Genomic DNA, 21,418 nt, shown 5'->3' on the forward strand with positions numbered 1-21,418 from the left:
GTGTCTTCGTCATGGATATATTGCTACACTATTGAAAGAATACGAACTCTGTGCATAACGTATGAGAGTCTTTCAATGATTTACTTGGGTATATTCGGTTATACCACCAACAGAACACAAAAATAAAAGAAAAATAAGCATCAACAACTACACGTCATTGCAAATTTCAATTTTGGAATATCAGTGATAGGAAAGCTGACAGAGCTACAACCACGTCGATTCCTTCTTATCTAACAATTAATATAGATAAATTAAACTGTAATAAACTTCTCTGTTCATGGAACCGTTATGTTTTACTTTCAGTCATTGCTTTTCTTCATCTCTCTCTGTTCCATCATATATCTTTATTTATTAATTTTATAAATTAAAATCTGGTTGACGTCTTTATTTTTATTTTTGTTTCTTTTCGATATTGTTTATGTGTGTTTTTGTTGATTTTTATTGTTGTCGATGTCTCGAAAAATTAATTTTTCTTTGATATCTTCCCTCACTTCACTTATTATTTCTTATCGTTCTAAGAATAGGACAAAATTTTAAGAAATCTTGTAAGTTTTGTTTTGCTTTCTATTACATATAATCAATATGGCGTAGTCAGAAGTTTTCTGGAGCTGAACATTTCTATCATAAATCAATGATTTCTTTTGCTTATTTATAAAATGTGAATGCGCGTAGCCTGATGGTTAGGGTGTTCAACGCAAGAATATGCGTTCCCAGAGCGGCTGCGCATTGGGTTCTTGAACAAGTTACTTCATTTCCCGTTCCTCCAGTTGTCGGTTAGAGACTATAGCAAAAGATCCTTGCCCAAGGTACCGCGCAGCGGGACTGAACCTGAAACCGCATAACAGCAAAACGATCTGCTTAACCATACAGCCAGGCCTGTGATATTTGCGTATAAATCAAAATACATTCCTATAAAGCATCCTAGATATAAGAAGTGAACGAATAAGATAGAGCTTATCTTATCTCATCTCGTTTGTTGTCTTTTATTCTCGTAATTTTCCATCGCAAATATTTTCTCTTTTCTGTTTTTATCTTCGCCACCCCTCCTCCTACTGCTACTACCACCACTCCTCCACCTCCTCCTCTATTTCGGTTTCTTGATCTCCACTGTTCCTAGAAATGAAAGAATTTGCTGCAACCTCTGAAGTTTATACCAAAATCCATATCCAGGTGATCTCTCCTATCTTAAATAAACCGCAAAACTAATTCCTAGACTTTCTGACAAATAAACAATAACAAAAGAAAATGAAAATAAAATGACGAATCAAAACAAGACACACAAGATCATCACAAATTGTTAATAACGAAAGCAAATACGAAGATAAATATCCAAGCTGTAATTTAGAAGTTGAAGAATTTAAAGAAAGAGACGAGATAAAAGACTTAGAGGGATAGACGGACAGGGAGGATAGAGAAAGAGATATGGTGGGAGGAAATGAATGAGAACGGGGAATATAGGAATGGCAGATATTGTTGCAAACTATTCGAACTTCACCAAATTGGTTTCTTCGTTCTGAAATCCAACAATTGTGTTTCTTTTTTTCTGTAGATATAATCAGAAATATCTTTTAAACTGACTGAGAATGTGGGACAATGGAATAATTTTATATATGTATCTCTCACTCCCTCTTTACTATGTAAACTCGACAATGCGTATGTGTGTGTGTGTGCGTGTCTGTTTTGTGTATGCACAAACTTTATACAGCATATAGGATGCAGATATGTTTACTCAAGTTTATTGAAAATGCATGCCGGCTGCATAATTTAAGAGCTGCCTTACCCCCCTCCCCCCAATTCCATGTAATGTCACTAAATACCGGAAGATTTTGTTCTTATGAAGCTTAAGTATCTGATTTTGGCGACCACTTCTAATTTGTCAGTGAATTTAGTTTTTTTACACTTGTCGAATATTATATGCATACATAGGACGTACATACATACATGCATAAATACATACATACAACACCTAAATACTAATCTTAAGAAATTAAACTTATCAAAACCAGAAGGGCATAAAGATGATTTCGAAGACTACGCATCCAAGCCCTCACTGGAACTGTAAAAATTTGTAATACTTTCCAGATGTTTGTCATTTAAGTATATGTAAGCATGTCCAGATATGCAAGTATATGCGTGAGAAGACGTGCATAAAACAATACATACAAAACTGCACATATGCATACATAAAAACCCTGTTGATGTTGTTGAAATTCCAATGAAAGAGCTTTTGATCTCGGTGAGAAACCGATTCTTTCTCTATTGGCAAGAAATCTTGAAATAAAACTGACTAATGACATACATACATGCATATATACACACATGCATACATAAATACATACATACATTCGTAGAAATACGTCAGTTCATAATATTTACATTGTTACCAATGGATTCAGTAGGAAGAAACTAGACTACTTCGGCCGCAGTTTAAAAAATTTATATAACTACTTGGTAGCGCATGATGCAAATTTAAACTTCTTAAATATCGACCATACTGTATATAACCTAAGATTTGGACTTCTCTGGTGCTTGAGGGGCTGGAAAGCAGAACATCTGATTGAAGGGCAAATATGTTCAGCAGGCAGGAAAAAACTGAATACGTTAAAACGTTAAAGAAAAACCATGTCTATACGTTTATCTAAATTTGCATACATTGGATAAATTCTGTAACCAGCGTGGTTGGCCATTCTCCACGGTAACGCATTTGTAATCCCTCTTTTACTGCTTATTCTCTCCATTTTTTCATTTTTCTTGTCTCCTTGGTGAGATAGATTTTCTCGATAATTGAATGTTTTATACCTTTGCTTTACTGTTCTTTTCTTCCTGTAAAAATGTGCTGTTGATAAAAAACAAAATTCCCATTTAAAAGAGTGTACAGTAATTACATTTCTATGTTAGTGTTTATACTTCCTTCTTTCGTAATGTTAGAATTCATTCGGCTTGGCGTTTCCCAAGATATATAACTATACGAACAACCAATTAATGGAGTAAATATGTAGCAAGAATGAAGTATTAAGTAGTTTAATTAATGTTTACTAACTTGAGAGTATTAATTATTCCTTCGTAGTTATTCTAATTAAACAAATATATTTGTCTTTCTTTGTAACGCCTATTCTCTTTCTTCCTATTTCTCACTCTGAGTGAACGACAACAATATTTAAGGTTTGGCTTTCGATCTTTTTTTTTTTTTTTACGCATAAAATTTAAAGTTTAGTTCAATCTTTTGCACATTATCACCGTATGTTCAACCCTCCGCCATAAATGTCATCCTCTCCCAGTCTATAATGCACTATCACCGTCTGATATAATTCCTGCCATAATTCTGCTCCTCTGTGAATCTGTGACACAATATCACTAAATGGTGTCACCTTTCCACACACCATAAATCTACTCATATCTTTAACTCTATAACACAGTATCACTGTATGATATCATCTCTCCCCACCAATGTGTATCTTACTCAATGCATGGCTGAGGTCTCCGACACTTTCTTATTCGAACCGGTTTCTTGCAAGACAATTTTTCCACAGGGTGGGGGATCACAAGCGTAATAAAGCACATGATATATGATTTAATTATTACTTATATAATTGTTACATATGTAATGTATATATATATATATATATATATATATATACCGGAGTAAGCACGTAAATGTGCAACAAGGATGGAAAAAAAGAGTACTCAAATACGAGAGGTAGAGTAATATACTTTATTTAAAACTAACAAAACTGTCCGATGAACGGGAACTTGAAACTCCGAGTAACAGTCTTTTGTTACATTGCTGCTCCTTTTAAATAAAGTATATATATATATATATATATATATATATATATAATGAAAGAAGCATCCTGCAGGCTGTGATAGTCGATAAATAGAAATAAGATTTTAAAAGTCTATTCTGTCTAGGCGATCCGCCAGCAAGATGATCCATGGCTCAGTTCTAGCCTGCAGCCTGGCGGTTAGGGATCGTTGGTCCGTATCTCAATAACACTGTGTCATATCATCTCCTCTATAAATCTACTCCGCCCTTACTCTACGGCACAATATCTCTGAATGACTTCCCCTACCCACCAGAGAATCTATTGCTCTCTCCCTCTCCTCACTCAGTCTAGGTCACAATATCAATGAATAAAGGAGCCATTTCCCCACAAACCCGCTCTTAAAAGTGGCACATTCTCAGTTGTATGACGTCATTACACTGTGTCTTCTACACCACTCTTTGTCCTATGTCCGTGACACAATACCAATGACTGTCTCGGTCGCACCATATAAAACATTCCCCTCCTCCTCCTCCTTGTTCTTGTTCTACAAAACAATAGTAACTACGTTACTGATATCGTCGTTCCATTTAATATTTTTTTATTGATCTTCTCGATCATCACTTTACTTCACTGAGTTTGTCACTTCCGGTGAAAACTTGTCAGACGTCGCTTCCATTTTTGTATTAGTATATTTTTTCCTCTAAAAGCTTTTTGACAAGAAAATGTTTTACACACGAATGTGTATAAGATGTAGTTATAAGAGGTTATATGTATATCTATCTATATATCCATCCATCAAACTCTCTTTATGTATCTATCTGTATAACTGTCTGTCTATCAAGCTCTCTCTGTGCTTATTTATCTATTTATCTATCAATACATCTGTGTACGTATACACGTGTGTGTGTGTTCCTATGTTAATAAATATATCTATGTGTATGAATGTGTGTGGATGTATGTCTATATAGGCAGGATGTGGAAGCTATCCGTATGTCAATGCATATGCATACGTATGGGTAGACTAGAAAAAATAGACCGTTAAAGAAAAAGAAAATGTATACACAGGCTATAAGAGAGAGAGGGGGGAGAATGCGGGACTCAGAGAGACAGAAGGGGAAGAGAGCGAGAGAAGTGAATATATTAAAATTAGGACGATAAGCTGTCAGTGAATTAAGATATTGACCTCTGCTGACTAAATAATATTTCTGTGTGTATATATACATACATACATATATGTACATACAAGCATACACACACACGCATATATACATACATGTCAGTATATATATATATATATATATATATATATAGTGTGTGTGTGTATATATATATGTATATATACACACACACATATATATGAGACGGGTCTTGAGGGAGCTAGTGTGTATTTGTGTTTGTGTATGTCTGATCTAATATATCTGCGCGTGCTCCACTGTCTTTCTACAAAATAATGGCGCTAACCACAAAGCGAGGTCCATTTCAAGACTTCTTCACTAAATACAGACGGTCAATAGGTTTTTCTTAGTTGCTCTGTTGGGGTTTCTAATTCATTGATTTTACTACATGGCCAATGAAAAGGTAATCATTAGTAATGGAATTGGTGAATAGATGTGGCTGGCACCAGCTATATACGCTACACGCACATACAGATGTATACCACTCACCACATGGACATACACAAACACATTCCGATGTATGTGCGTCTCTGTACATACATACATAGATACACGTATATATATATATTCACACATATGCATGTGTATATTTGTAAATTACACACACTCACACATATATTCTTATATATGTGCTTACGCATCCCCCTGTGTGAGAGCCTCTGTGTGTGTGTGTGTGTGTGTGTGTGTGTTGTGTTTAAGATAAGTAGACATATGCAAAGGAAAAACTAAATAGACCCTGAATTTACTCTTCACATCTACTTAAAAATTAGTTGCGGATACGTACATGCAAGCCTATATGCATATATACATGAATACAAATACATATTCTTAAGTATATACGTAGATGTATATAAACATGTGTCTGTGTGCATGAAATGTTTGTCGTTCCTTCGTTTTCGACGATGACCACGATTCTTCTTGCTGGCCGCCTGAATGATGATGATAATAATAATAATAATAATAATCCTTTGTACTATAGGCACAAAGCCTAACATTTGGGTCGATTACATTGACCCCAGTACTCGACTATTACTAAATTTATCGACCTTGAAACGATGAAAGGCAAAGTCGTCGTCGGCGGAATTTGAAACTCAGAACCTAACAACATAGGAAATACCGCTGAACATTTCGCCCGGCGTGCTATCGATTCAGCCAGCTTGCGGCCTTAAAAGAAAAAAATCAATCAAGGGGGTATTTGAACAGACGAATTGCTAATAATAATGATTTCAAAGTTTGGCACAAGGCCAGCAACTTCAGGGGAGGGGTTAAGTAGATTACGTAGACCTCAGTGTTACACTGGTACTTATTTTAATTGATGTAAAGCAAAGTCGACCACGGTGGAGTTTGAACTCAGAACGTGACGACGGACGAAATGCTGCTAAGCATTTTGTCCGGCGTTTCTAACGATTCTGTCTGTTCGACGCCTTGGAGTGTGAAGTGATATTGTTTGAGGTGGTGTAGTGTTGTGAAATGCAATCGTTTAAGATGTAGCATTCAAAGGAATAGGTTGAAGCACTACAGTGTGTTACTATGCTGTGTTCTAGTGACATCATTAACAGAAAACCGACATATTCGGGAGCCAGACATCTAACCACGAACATTTAAATCGACTCTCTCTATAACAGAGGAATCGCTGTCGATCATTTGATGTCTACAAAGATAACAACAACAGCAACATCAAAAATTAAATCACATTACCAAAAAACTTCATCACCGTCATCAACATTATTGACAACGTTGACGTCAGGAATTTCAAATATCAATTTAATGAACCTATTATAAAGGCAGACCTACAGCAAATAATCGAATAAGATGAAAAAGGAAGCATTACATACATACATAAATATACGTACATAAATACGTACATGCATATGTATGTATACATACATACACATACACCCATATATATATATATATATATATATATATATATATATATATATATATATATATATATATATATATATATATATATATATATATATATATATATATATATATATATATATATATATATATATATATATATATATATATATATATATATATATATATATGTGTGTGTGTGTGTAGATAAATATTTAATAGCAGTTTGAGTGAATCTCGACAAATGCTTGAAGAAACGTACGTTTCCTACGAGCTCACAAAAGATGTGGAGCGGAGTCAAGCTTCGATTAAAAATATATCTACATATACGCTTAGCTTTTTCATTCACTAGTTTGCATACATACATACATACAGGGATATGTGACACACTGCCTAAATATCAATCTTGAGGAATTAAGCTTCTCAAAACCAGAAAGGCTTGACGACAGATCCAATCCATCACTGGAACTGTAAAAATCTGTAAAACTTACCAGATCTTTATCATTTAAATATATATGAACAAGTCTAGACATGCAACTGTAGAACACATACATAAAACATACAAATTAGCACATACTTACATACAAACAAAAATATCCTGTTGTTGATGTTGAAATTCTAATGAAGGAGCCTGGGATTTAGGTGAGATCACTCCAAACTCTATGATGTTGAATGAATGTTTGATTTCTGAATTTCTGGCAGAGTGAACTGGGGTAATGGAGCTGTTTTTTCTCACAGACGGTACTCTACTCACTCTACAAATTTAAAAATATACAATGGCAACTAATTATCACACCCTGTAGAAATATATATATATATATATATATATATATATATGCGAGTAAAAATAAATACAAAAAAAGGGGTTTTGTATGATTGTGTATAGAGGAATATATTATATTTTTTAAAAGAGTTCCAACACTGTCTGTTTATTTATATTCCTGCAAAACCAATGTGAGATATAGAATATGGAATATATAATATAAAATAAAAATGGATGGTACTATGAAGTAAAGTATTGAATGTCTTATTGAATATATGGAATATGTCTTATTGAATAGATGAAATATTGAGTGTTCAATATAAAGGATTATATATATATATATATATATATATATATATACACACATACACATCATATAGTATGTATACATTTCTGTATCTTATGTGTTCCACGTAAATATATGTATCAAGCCTAACTGTGTTTATCTTCTTTATTACTTCTCTCTCCCTCTGTGTCTCTGTAGCTGCCATAAAGCTTATGGGGCTGAGTCAACTGTGATTGAAACTATTGAAAATATGCTTCGTGTTTTCACTCACTCGTTTACATACAGCCATACCTACATACCCAGCCTCGTACCTACTTACCTACCGATCGACCTACCTTTTTACATAGACAGACAGATAGATTAGTAGATACATACATACATACATACGTACAGAAATGATGTCTGTCCACTCGTGAGAGTAATATATACATACGTACTTATATATATGTATATATGTATGTGTGTGTACGTATGTCTACGCGCACGTATAGTTGTATCCTTACACATACATATACAGGAGCAGTGAACAAAAAAAACACGTCATCTTTATCGCAAGAGATATTGCCATTCATCGCTTATATTTAATTTATTTTATGACCGCCGCCATAATGAAATTGCATTTTTGCCAGGCTCAGAGAGAAAATCACCTTTCGTCATATTGCCACTATCTCTTGCAACTCAAACACCCGCATTTTTCTTTTCCTCTGGTCTTGTAACTCACTTTCACAAACTATCTACTCTCATTTCTTCAGAACTGGAGTCCTTCCTGCGCTCAATTATCTGCTGTTCTTGTTGCTTCTGTCGTCTGCTTTTCATACTGAAGTAGCTTCAGCTGTTTTATATCGCTGTATAATTAACTTTCACTTTTGAAGTGAGTCGTTTTACACTTTTTAACATAGAACGTTACGTCCATCATTATTATTATTATTATCTAACTGCTTAGAACACAGTGTTTAATTGACTTTAAACGGCACTTTCAACCTCTATGATCATCAAAGTTGTATTTATGGGAGTATTTATCACCAAAGAATTTCAGAGATTCTTCAAATGGGTTGTATTCTTGCATCTTTTGTTCTTTCAGAAGCCATTGTTGTTATTGCGAATATTAGTTTGTCGATTTTCAGTACAAAATACTCCATTACTTACAGACCGCTTTTCTAAATGCAGAGAGTTTTTATCTCAATTAGAATTATGGTTCTGGCACTCATCCATACGTCGGACCTTTCTGAATAAATGCTACCGCATTTACGAAGAACATCAGATTTCACAAGATTCTTCTTGAGCACTGCTATGACGAAATCAGCGTCTCTAATGACCTCAAATAGAAGATCTGAAGCAACAGAATGTTCCTGTCAGTTACGTCCCCCATGAGACCTAAACTGATATGGTCGGATTTTAAGCTGGTTCCAATGGCTTGTGATGGTTTGAGGTTACTTCCTCACTCCTTGAACCAGATGCCAATCGGTCTCATGGTTAACTTCCGAGATATTGCTGGAACATATTACAGCTGATTTGACTGACGCAACGTAAAATGAAATACATAGTTTTGTAACACAACGCAGTGCCTGGTCTGAAAATCGAAACCATAATCATTCGCTACTAATTTCAATATCAAGTGTAGTGTCTTGAACATAACTGTTTCTGTCTTCTTGTTCGTGTCCACCAACATCGGAACCATTACGTCTCAACTTGTACAATTAAGATTGCTTCCACTTATCTCCCCATTTAGCATAGACAACTACGAAGAACGTAGTGTACAGTGTCGCAAGTATACGTTAAGTTAGTAAGGTAGACATTTCAAATACTCAAACGAGGATTCAGTTTCTACTGTGTCTCAGCTGTCATTATTGCTCGAGGCATTGATATCTACTGTCTCCGATCACCAACCCCTCTGCAACAGACGAATAAAGTGTCGCTCCAGAACCGTGCGTATCAGCATCGGATCAAGTATCACGCCGCTAATAGCCTGACAGACAGTATAGAGAATCTGTTTTCAGAAGTAGAGCTTGTTCAAAACTTAAATTAGAATCATTAATATAATTGCTTCTCATGATACATTATAAAAGAAAGGAGTGGCGTTATAATATAAATCGATTGAAGGTTTATATAACCAAACATATATAAATGAAAATCATTCGAAATAAATAGACTGCACCTTGTTGTCGGTTTCTTTCAAAATAAACAGGAGATATTTCGATTCTTTGATGTTTCATCCTGTGGTTTATCACTTGTATCTGGCGAATTCCCTGTCGCAGGTGTGGAAAATCAATCATCATTTGATTTCTTTTCATGTCTCCCGAGTGATCAAAGTTCTGGATGACTCGTATGAAATCTCCAAGAAGCTCAACTCCGTCCTTGGAGAAAAATATTTGTATATAGATATATATGTATGTATACTTATATATAAACGTGTATATATATATATATATATATATATATATATATATATATACACACACACGTAGTGCATATGTATGTATGCATGCATGTTAGTTTCTACGTGCAGTTTAAACGAAAACAGTTTAACGTTGAACTGAAGAGTTAGAGAAAACAATTTGTAGAGTACATATTTATTTATACATTCACAAGAAAAAAAGATGAGTGTCACCGAAGTATCGGGTTGGTAGCCTATAATAATACATTTATTTTACTACCTATTTTGAACACTTTCATGTAAACTTTTTAAACAAAAAGCCCCTCTTAAGATTTACTTATCATTAATTCACCCACCCAGACTACTTCGGGTTAAGAATTCCAGAGCAACTGTTGTACTATCTACGCTTTATGATACCAGCTAATCTAACCACTCTGGTAGTTGAACAAGTTGTACCAGGACAACTGATCAGGGTCACAATTATAGCGTGTGAGTTTTGGTGAATATACTCTTATATTTTTTGATAATGACATATTTTAAAATAGACATACAGACACACATACACACACATATATTTATGAAATATGTATACATATCTATGCATACGTACACATATATATATGTGTGTGTGTGTGTGTGTAAATGCATACATACACATAACTATCTATATGCGTACATATATGCATACATACGTACGTGTGTATGTTCATATACTTCCACTCGTAGCAACAGAATAAAAAAAATTGCAACGAAATAGAAATATAAAATTTATATAAGAATTACATCATATGGCTGCCACTGAAGGGAATAAATATATTACTATATATATATAAACATATGCGCATACAGACTTTATATGTAGTTCTGTATATATTCTTATTTGCATATGCGTATATGGAAACACACAGCTCCTACGCGGAAGAGCGTACAGATAGTGAAATTATATGTTAAGTGGCATGGTCAATGAAGACAAGAATTCTTCGCACGTCGGTGTTTGAGAAATCATTCCACAGAGATCATTCAAAGAATATTGGTTTGTAAGATTTATAATGTAACAACGCCAAGATGTGCTTCTATCATCGCATGTCTGTGTGAAAGATATATAGTTTTCTAACATTGCTGTTTTATGTTTAACCAATTCTGAAGACTTCTGACATGGTATTGATTTGCTTTTACGTAACCAGAACAACACGGTTTTGTAAAATTATTTCAAATGGAGAATGAATGGGATTTTGTAACGTTCATGCCTTTTTCTTATGATATGTTAAGCATTAATACCAGTTCATTCAGTAATCGTAGCAATAACAGGAATATCCTTCGCCGATCGCTTCAATATTAACCTGTATTCATGCTCTCAGCTACATTTTAATGCAAAGCCAGATAAAACAACATAGAGAGAAAATATCCACCCACATCTACTCCCAGCTACAATATCGAGGTAGAAATATTAAAGAATAAATATACGATATGAAGGAATAAAAGCGTACAAAATATGGAAAAAATATTTAGAAATTTTTTTTAATACATACATCGCTTTTAAGAATAAATGTCTGTTGTATTCAATGCAGAAGCTTGTTCTTACATAAGAAACCTGATGTTTTCAGCATGGTTGATTTTTATGATACGGGTATAAATTTGATTCTAGTAATGCTCATGAGTATATGAATAAATCCATGTATGGATTTTATATTATATGCTGTGCACATGCATATAAACTTCCAAACATATGTTTTCTTGTCTCCACGTACGCAGACACACTTTCTATCTCCTACACGCGCATAAACAAATACATACACTGTTATCAACATATATGTATACATAGAATCAAGGAAAAAAACATATCCATTTTCCCAAGAAAGTTATCATGCATACATATGAATATAAATCTTGATAGGAACATGATCTGAAGTAGGAAAGTTCCACATGTGTATGGAAATACACTTCGAAAAATATCTGCATAAATTTTGTGTTTGTGTGTGAGTGAGTTTGTGTGTGTATAACTGTATTCTTCCTCTCTTGGCTTGATTTTCATGATATATACTATGCAATATGTTTGGTACTCATTAATTAACAAACAGTAAAGTATGTATATGAATATATACATGCATATACATACATGCATGCAAACATACGCACTTATATATAAGTGTGTGTGTGGATACTTATATGCACATACATATCTATAAAGATAATTCTGGTTTGGAATGGTGGATCGACCTTAAAGCTCATGAATCTACAATGTAAATATTGGATATTTGACTGAAAAAACTTTTGGATACAAAGAGTTGAAGGCAGCCCGTGGGTAACCAAATTACAGCTCCTATAGACGTGACGTTAGCAAAACACACACACACACATATATATACACTCACACACATATGCAGAGTACAACACCGACTTTCTGGACATTGATAATCCGGAAAGACTTATGTCCCTCAATAATTTACACTAATGTATAGGTAACTGTATTTGATTGAATTATTTAAGTAAATTTAATATTTGTTTAATTTAGAGTCCTTGGACCATGGTGAACAGACCTGGTTAAAAGAATCCAGAAAATCGATGATGTATGAGGTTGCGTGTGTCTCTACATTGGGTGTAAAGATGCTTACTCCGAAATAGATACTCACCGTGATTAATGCCAGGATATTCAAATTCTGAAAAATCCAGCTTTTTCAGGTATGTTACACACACAAAGAAAAGCAGGTGAAATGGATAGAATAACAATAAACGAATATCAATAAACAGTGAAGAACAGACAATCAAAAACGTATGGAATATTTACATGAATTGTTGTGTAATTTTACGTGATATATTCAGACCTTTATAGCTGTTTCGATGTGCGTATAATATTATCACCAATGTGCAGGATACATCGAAACAGTCATAAACGTCTTATTAAATCATGCGAAATTTTCTAAAATACAAATATATTGCAAACACCTAGGATTCATTATTTGTAAATTTCCATTTATTGCATACTCTCTCTTTCTCTTATAGTCATACGGAAATGTATACATATAACTACATACATACATGTGTATATATATGCATCATGTGTATATAATTATAAATTAAGGATTAACAATCCGGGCAAAATTTTTTGAAAGCTCTCTGCTAACATAAATACATCAGACTAACAAAATATATATATATATATATACATGTATGTATGTATGTGTGTGTTTATGTCCGTGTTACATAACGGTTCGGTAAAAGGGACTGATAGAATAAGTACAGAATTAGTCTTTAAAAATGTAAGTCCTCGGGTTGGTTTGTTCGACTAAAATCCTTCAAGGAGGAGCTCCAGCATGGCCGTACTCAAATGACTGTAACATGTATAAGATAAATAAATAAATGCATATTAACTATTCTGTCAATTTCCTGAATCACTCTGTGGAAACATAGCTTTTGTGCTTAGGAAAACAGATCCTCGGCTCCAAACAAGTTAATTATTAAGAATCTGAATCATTCCATTGGTTTCTATTCAGTTACTGTTTAGTTTAATACAAAACTTTATTACACGGCGAGCTTTCAAATTTTCTTCACGCCCCAATTGCATTCTGCAAACTAGTCAGTTGTGTGGAGCAGTGTTTATAAGGGTGTATTCAAAGGATTGTTACAGCCATATCCTAGAACCTGCAATTACAAAAGCTGGCAGGTCAGATTATTAGATGCATAGTAATGATATTCTGAAATTACAGAAACCTAACACTGTAATAACGGTTTCAGCTAAAAACCTCTAAAGATTTTTGTAATGCAGCTCGTAGATACAGAGAAAGGGAAAGTGAATGAAGGAGAGAAAAACGAGAGAATAAAACGTGAACAAAATGCAAAGAAAATATGTCGACGTAGGAAAATTTATGGCGTCACTGTTACTTTAGTTATCTGATTTCCTTATTCTCACATTGTCTTCTGTTTTTTCCCCCTCTCGTTCTCTATCTTACACATACTGTGTTCATTTAAGTACATTTGAATTTTATCTTACAATATAAAATAATTATTTCGCTACAGGAACGGGAAGCATGTAAAATTTTCTGTATATACAAGCAAATGTATATATCTGTATTTGCCAGTATATGAGTACAGGACGTCACCAACAGTAAACAACACGAGATACGAAAACAAATGAGTTAAATATATAAACGAGACAAAATCATTGAAAACAAGACAAGTAACATAAATAACGACCCTTCCTTAGTTGTCGGCTGTCTATCTACTCCTCATTTCGAGCATTCAACGACAATATGAGTCTTCGAAGACAGTTGCTCCCATAAATACCAAAATAAAAATTTGGATTTATGGAGGGTCAAAGTTGGGAACAAAAACAAAAATGGAGAGTCAGTAGACCAGGACGAGGGGTATATAGGGAACGTTCAATTATATAATATATATATGTACATATATACATATACGTATGTATATATATATATATATACATATATATATATATACACATGTACATATGTACATATATATACATGTATATATGTGTGTATTCACAAATAAAAGCTAAGCATAAGTCAAAGATATAACTAAATACTAAGCTGTGTCAAACATTTGTGTAACTATAATGCGGTAATTTTTGCAGTTGTAATAATATATAAATTTAATTAAGCATGGTTTTTATTATCCCCTTTACCGCATTTTGGATCATAGCCAAGCTAGAGCAGCACTGCTTCCAAAGGTTTGCTCAAGCGTATCAATCTTAGTAATTATTTCAATGCTTGGCACTTACTTTTGCATGTGTACTTGTCGAACCGTTGTATTACATTAGATAAACTTCATTTCCAGTTTTAAATACACTAATATACATACGAACATTCATAGAGATCATATATATTTATATATAAATGTTGATACATATGTAATAACAGCCACCCCTTTAAAAGATGATAATCGACTTTAGGAAAATTTGAACTCGGAACGTACAGCCGGTGGAAATGCCGCACAGCAGTTTGGTCAGCCTGCTAACAACTCTACCAGCTCACTGCCCAGTCTACTATTAGTTGTGAAAGTATTATCAACACAGTCTTACAGTTACAGAATAGTCTCATAGAAAACCTTTGTCTTTGGTTTCACTTCATCGTTAAAATTGTTTACTTGTCTAAAATTGAACAAAAAAGAAAGAAGAATAGACAACAAATTCCTTGGAAGAGGTGATGACAACATGTCAGAGTGGTTGTCACCTAAGACTGTATATTCAATACTGTCAATATTGGCTACTATATCAACTCAAAAACCAAATTTTCCAAACAAAATGCTGTATCAAAAGAAATGATATATTTCATATGGTATACAAACTTCCAACAAATTTACAGCATTCAAAATAACCATGGAATTTCTATGGCTACTACTAGTTTATATATATATAGAATGGCATGCACATTAAATATATAGATTTCGTTAGATGTTTGCGTGTGTGTGTGTGTTCGCATATCTATCTGTATATCTATCTATATAATATAAATAATATATATATGCATATATATATATTATTTATATTATTACATAACTGAACGCCGCGCATCCATTTCCAAGTAAGTTTATCTTAAACTTTTTGATACGACTCTACTCTATACTCTTTCGCCCAATCCTCTCTAATTTCCCTTTTTATATACTATATATATATATATACATGCATACAAATATATATCCTGTGATGCTTAGATGTAGAGCAGTTTCCCAGACGTTTTCGGCTTGGGTCCAGTAGAACAAAACCTCTTCAAAATCTTGTGACAGTATCCGTGTAAACGAAAGATTGGCTAGCTTATAATGGATTGGAGTTGCATTAAATGCGCTCGAAATATCAATATTTGGATTAACTGTATTATTATTATTATTATATTACGTATATGTGTGTATGTGTGAGTGCATGTATGCGTTCACAATAACGTGTTAAGTATGAGAAACGAAATTGAAACTGACATTTCCTGGAATAAAAATATAAATGACTGCAAGACGAAAGCTTGTTTCTAACCACTATCATTTCTTCAATTCTCTTCTTTCTTTCTCTCTATCCTGGCGAGGTATTCATTCTCTGATCATACAAACCATTTTTAACGTGTACATACGGTGGAAAGTGAGAATCGATCGATCAGTTTATGGAAAGAGAAGTCTGAAAGATTATGTTCCAAGTCATGCAACATGAACTATTCTGAAGTGACTTAAAGAGACTGAGGCAGACGTAATGATACGCAATGAGTTAAGGAATAACCACATAGAATAAAGACAGTTAAGAGCTGGGCTATGTTATCATTTAGCCACAGTTCAATTCTGATCGTGAACACTGATAAAATTTGCTTACAGTCCGTTATGTACAGTGTATCGCTGACAACATTATTTAACATAAACTTTCCTCAATTGAAGCGTTTTGATGTAATATGAAACAAATTTCGTTGATATGTATACGTTCTCGTAACTTGGTGGTTCGGCAAAAAGAATCCGATAAAATAAGTATTATAGTTACAAATTATAATGCCAGGGTTCAATTACTTCGACTAACACCCTTAAAGAAGGTGTTGCAACATAGCCGCAGTCAAATGATTGAAGCAGGTAATAGAATAATAGAGTAATTGTATATATTTGTGTGCGTGTATGTGTGTGGCGGAGCGGTTCTGAGAGTGCTTTTAATGGAAGGAGATATATATGGAGTCAGAAGCAAACAAATACAAATAGTGTGACGAATATTGCTTTGCACCTTCTGAGACAGCATCCGTGCAAGCAATTCTGTACGAACATGCATAGATATATATGTATGCACATATGCATGTATTTATATATGCATACAAAATAATATTTATATATGAGTATGCATCTGTACAAAGACACGCGTACATGCACCACCACACAATCCTCACCACAGACATATACGTGTGTATATATATATATATACATACATATATATACATACGTACATATGTATGTGTATAGAAATACACACATCTATATACATACATACATATATGTATGTATATATATATATATATATATATATATATATGTATATATATACACATGTGTCTACATGTATGTATGTATACAACTTTTCTATGAATAGTTGTGTGTGATTATGCGAGTGTATTTGTACATATGTGTGAAGTGAATACAGTTGGTGCCAGCCACATCTATTCACCAATTCCATTACTAATGATTACCATTTCATTGGCCATGTAGTGAAATCAATGAATTAGAAACCCCAACAGAGCAACTAAGAAAAACCTATTGACCGTTTGAATTTAGTGAAGAAGTCTTGAAATGGACCTCGCTTTGTGGTTAGCGCCATTATTTTGTAGGAAGACAGTGGAGCACACGCACAGATAAACACTATCTTTCTTCCTCTTATATGTAGGTATATATATATATATATATACACATATGTATTTAAAGATATGTGTATATATATACATATATGCACATATACAAGCATACATGCGTGTATACATTTATTTAGGTATATGTATATATTAAGGTATGCATCTCTCTCTTTCTATATATATATATATATATATATATACACATACATACACGCACAAACGCACACACTTATAAACACACACATAATCTCACAAGTACAAGCTATACATGTCTGTGGATAATTTTTTTTCTTTTTCTCGAAATGCTTTTACTAAGGATAACAAAGTGAAAGACATGACACTGTACAGAAATAAAATTAAATAAAAAAAAATGACTGCCAGCTTCTCTCCGGAATTGACGAACCTATTCAAATAATGTGATGATAGAACAAGGACGATAACAGACAAGGACAAGCAATGACAACAACAACAACATCATCATCATGACTTTTGTATTGCATAAGACGAGCACAGGAGAAGAGGAGGAAGGAGTAGAAGTAATAGTAGTAGTAGGAGAAGTCGAAGAAGGAGGAGGAAAAGTATAATAAGGTGGAAGAGAAGGAGAAAAATAGGAGGTGGAGGAAGTGAAGAAGGATATGAAAGAGCAAGGTGAAGGAGAAGAAATAGAAGCGTACGGTGGACGTGGAGGAGAATTAAGAGGTGAAGGAGGCGGGGTGAAAACAATGGAGGCGGCGATGTGACACACGGTGAAGTGATGTTATACATTGTTATATCAAGGAGCGACAAATGAGTATTAGAAACAGATTACGTGATACTCTGGTATTCTATTACAGACAGAGAGAGGAAGAGGTCGAACACACTAATACAGACACATGCGGAAGAACAAATCAATGCTTCTATCATATACACACACACACTCGCATTAAAATACGGTAGACATAGTTCTGCATACACACACGGACCTGTACATATAACAGAAATGTATTACAGACATATAACAATACGCTATACTATCATACACAAACACACATAAAAATCTAATGAAACACGGTCGACTATGCACATACATTTACATACACTTACTCATATAATAGATCCTATATAGACATACGTATCTCCTCGCTCTTGTATCTCAAAGCAGCTCATTAGGTGGTCACCATCCATTGATTAGTTAGCAGTCAGCATGCACATAAACACACAGACACATTTGCAATAAAACATGGCAATCAGGTACATTCACGTCGAAAAACTACTCTTCTGCAGCCCTCACAAATATATATATACACACACATACACAGTCTCTCTCTCCCTCTCTCTCATATATATATATATATATATATTATATATATATATAATGTTCCTGTCTCTAATACACACCTTTCCATGCAACCAGTTTCCAATCTTAGAACCTCTTCTAAAATCCGGTCAGTCAATGGCTTCCTTAGTCATCGAAAGACTTTCGTTTTCTCTTGCATTAGCGTGAGAGATCCAGCACAGAAAATGAAGCCTTCTGAATGAAATTACTGTTCAGCAAAATTTTGTAGTCGCTATATCAGCAAAAATTTCAAAGTAATGTAACTAAATATCGTAATCGATTCTCTTGTAAATATGTTATTTTCTGTTTACAATGATAATAATAATAATAAAAGGATTTAACGCCTCCCGGTAGAGCTCCTACAGAAATTTTGTCTCTTAAGGACAGCAAGAATTAACAGGAGTGTAACTTGCACTTGAAAGACTGCTGAAAACTTGTGGATACCTAAAGCTACGGGTAGCAGACCGCTATCCACATAAATCCTACCAGGAATAAGACCAAAACTGAGCCAAACCAAAATAATCAGGCTCCATCCTTTCAGGTAGGAGCCTGAAATTTCGCGGGAGGTGGTAAGTCGATTACATCAACCCCAATGTTCAATTGATACTTATTTCGTCGTCCCTGAAATGATGAATGGTCAAGTCGACTCCGGCAGAATTTGAGCTCTGAACCTTAAAACAGACGAATTACCTCGGCCTGAAAACGATTCTGCCAGCTCACCGCCTTAATAATAATAATAATAAATAATAATATAGTAATAATTGTTTCTAACATTGATTGGCAGAAGGCCACAAATTGTGGGAAGAGTTAGTCTATAAAATCAAGCTAACTACTTGGCTAAAACATTATTTTACCGAACCCAGAAAAGCCAAACTTCCTCAGCTATAATTGAAACGCGTAAGGAGAGTTAAAATAAGCAGAGTAAGACATCTTATATGGTGCACTAATGATCTTGCCAAACAACCAATAATAATAATAATAATAATTGGTTTCAGATTTTGGCACAACGTCAGCTATTTTTATCATTATTATTATCTTGTTTTGTCGACCACGAAATAATGAAGGCCATGTTGATCTAGGCGGCATTTGAGCTCAGAATATAAATACGGCAATACATTTTCCCGTCAATTGAACGATTCTTGTAGCTCACCAGCTTAATAGAAATTCTAATATTTTGGCACAAGGCGAACCTTTTTAAAGAGTAGGGAAGTCGATTACATCGACACCCAGTGGTCAACTGGTGTTTAATTTATTGACACCGCAAGGATGAAAAGCAAAATTAGCCTGAACGGCATTTAAACACAGAGCGTAGAACCAGAAGAAATTTCCCTTAGCATTTGGAGAGGAAGAGGCCAGTGGACCCCACTACTCGGTCGGTACTTTATATTATCGACTGCAAAGCTGAAAGGCAACGTCAATTTCGGCGGAATTTGAAATCAGAACGTAACAAGCTAGAAATAATGCAGCTAAGCATGTTGTCGGGCGTGCTACTTGTCCTGACAACTCGTCATTTTAATAGCGCTTCCTTTATTATTTATTTAATTACATATTTGTTTTATTATAATAGTAAGTACCAGGCTCATATATTGGACTGAAAAGATCGGGTTATATGGGAAGCTAAGTCAACTAGTGGAAACAGTCTTATTCCAAACGGCAAGAATCTTCCGCAGAGTTCTCAAAGTCTAAATGGTTGTACACTGTTGACATGTTGTTACAGTCTCCAGTGAAGTTGTGTTAAACAAAACAGTAACAATAATAATGATCCTTTCTATTAAAGGCGCAAAGTCTGAAATTTTTTGTGGGGAGGGACTACTCGATTACATCGACTCCAGTGTGTCACTGGTACTTGATTTATCGACCCCGAAAGGATGAAAGGCAAAGTCGACCACGGCGAAATTTGAACTCAGAACGTAGCGACGGGCGAAATACCGCTAAGCATTTCGTCCAGCGTGCTAACCATTCTGCCAGCTCGCTGCCTTTATCGGCAGAATAATCCTTTCTGCTGAAGGTACAAGGCCTGGAATTTTGCAGGTAGGCACTAGTCGATTACGTCGACCCCAGCGTTTCACTGGTACTTTATTTAACGACCCCGAAAGGATGAAAGGCAAAGTCGACATCAGTGAAATTTGAACTCAGAATGAAAAGACAGACGAAATACCTATTTCCTTATTGCCCACAAGGGGCTAAACATAAACAGACGAACGGATTAAGTCGAAAGGATGAAAGGCAAAGTCGACCTCGGCGGAATTTGAACTCAGAACATAACGGCAGAAGAAATACCGTTAAGCATTTCGCCCGGCGTGCTAACGTTTCTGTCAGCTCGCAGCCTTCATCGGCGGTATAATTATATACAGCCATATGTCTCGGGAGAAAAGAAACAAAAATAACAGCAAAATAAAAACGAAAACTATCACCGAACTTTTGTTAAGCAAAGTACAACAAGTGACATCGCATCACGTGGACTACATGTGATATTCCCGTGTTTTTATTTGGATGGCTATTTACATCTTACTCTTAAGTATGTAAGAAACTTAAATAGCAGACAGCTTATCAAATTCT

General features: G+C 34.4%; 1 protein-coding gene and 1 long non-coding RNA gene across 6 annotated transcripts in view; one reads left to right on the forward strand and one right to left on the reverse strand.

Moving 5' to 3' along the window:
* Positions 1-21,418, forward strand: part of LOC149131434 (uncharacterized) — a 111,997-nt gene that overhangs the window by 72,113 nt on the left and 18,466 nt on the right. The window lies entirely within an intron of this gene.
* Positions 1-21,418, reverse strand: part of LOC128250544 (uncharacterized) — a 78,329-nt gene that overhangs the window by 2,684 nt on the left and 54,227 nt on the right. For 2 of the 5 annotated variants that reach the window (XM_052975829.2, XM_089339514.1), the window contains 3 exons: positions 12,859-12,898; positions 10,010-10,208; positions 2,653-2,836 (listed from right to left, as the gene is read on the reverse strand). In XM_052975829.2, coding sequence (XP_052831789.1) covers positions 2,653-2,836; positions 10,010-10,208; positions 12,859-12,898 — 423 coding nt within the window. Of the gene's footprint in view, positions 1-890; positions 2,837-7,386; positions 7,561-10,009; positions 10,209-12,858; positions 13,868-21,418 lie in introns of those variants that run through there. The other 3 variants (XR_016237861.1, XM_089339513.1, XM_089339515.1) reach the window with 3 other exon arrangements.

The sequence above is a fragment of the Octopus bimaculoides genome, chromosome 22 (assembly GCF_046866305.1).
Source record: "Octopus bimaculoides isolate indiv1 chromosome 22, ASM4686630v1, whole genome shotgun sequence".
Taxonomy (NCBI): domain Eukaryota; kingdom Metazoa; phylum Mollusca; class Cephalopoda; order Octopoda; family Octopodidae; genus Octopus; species Octopus bimaculoides.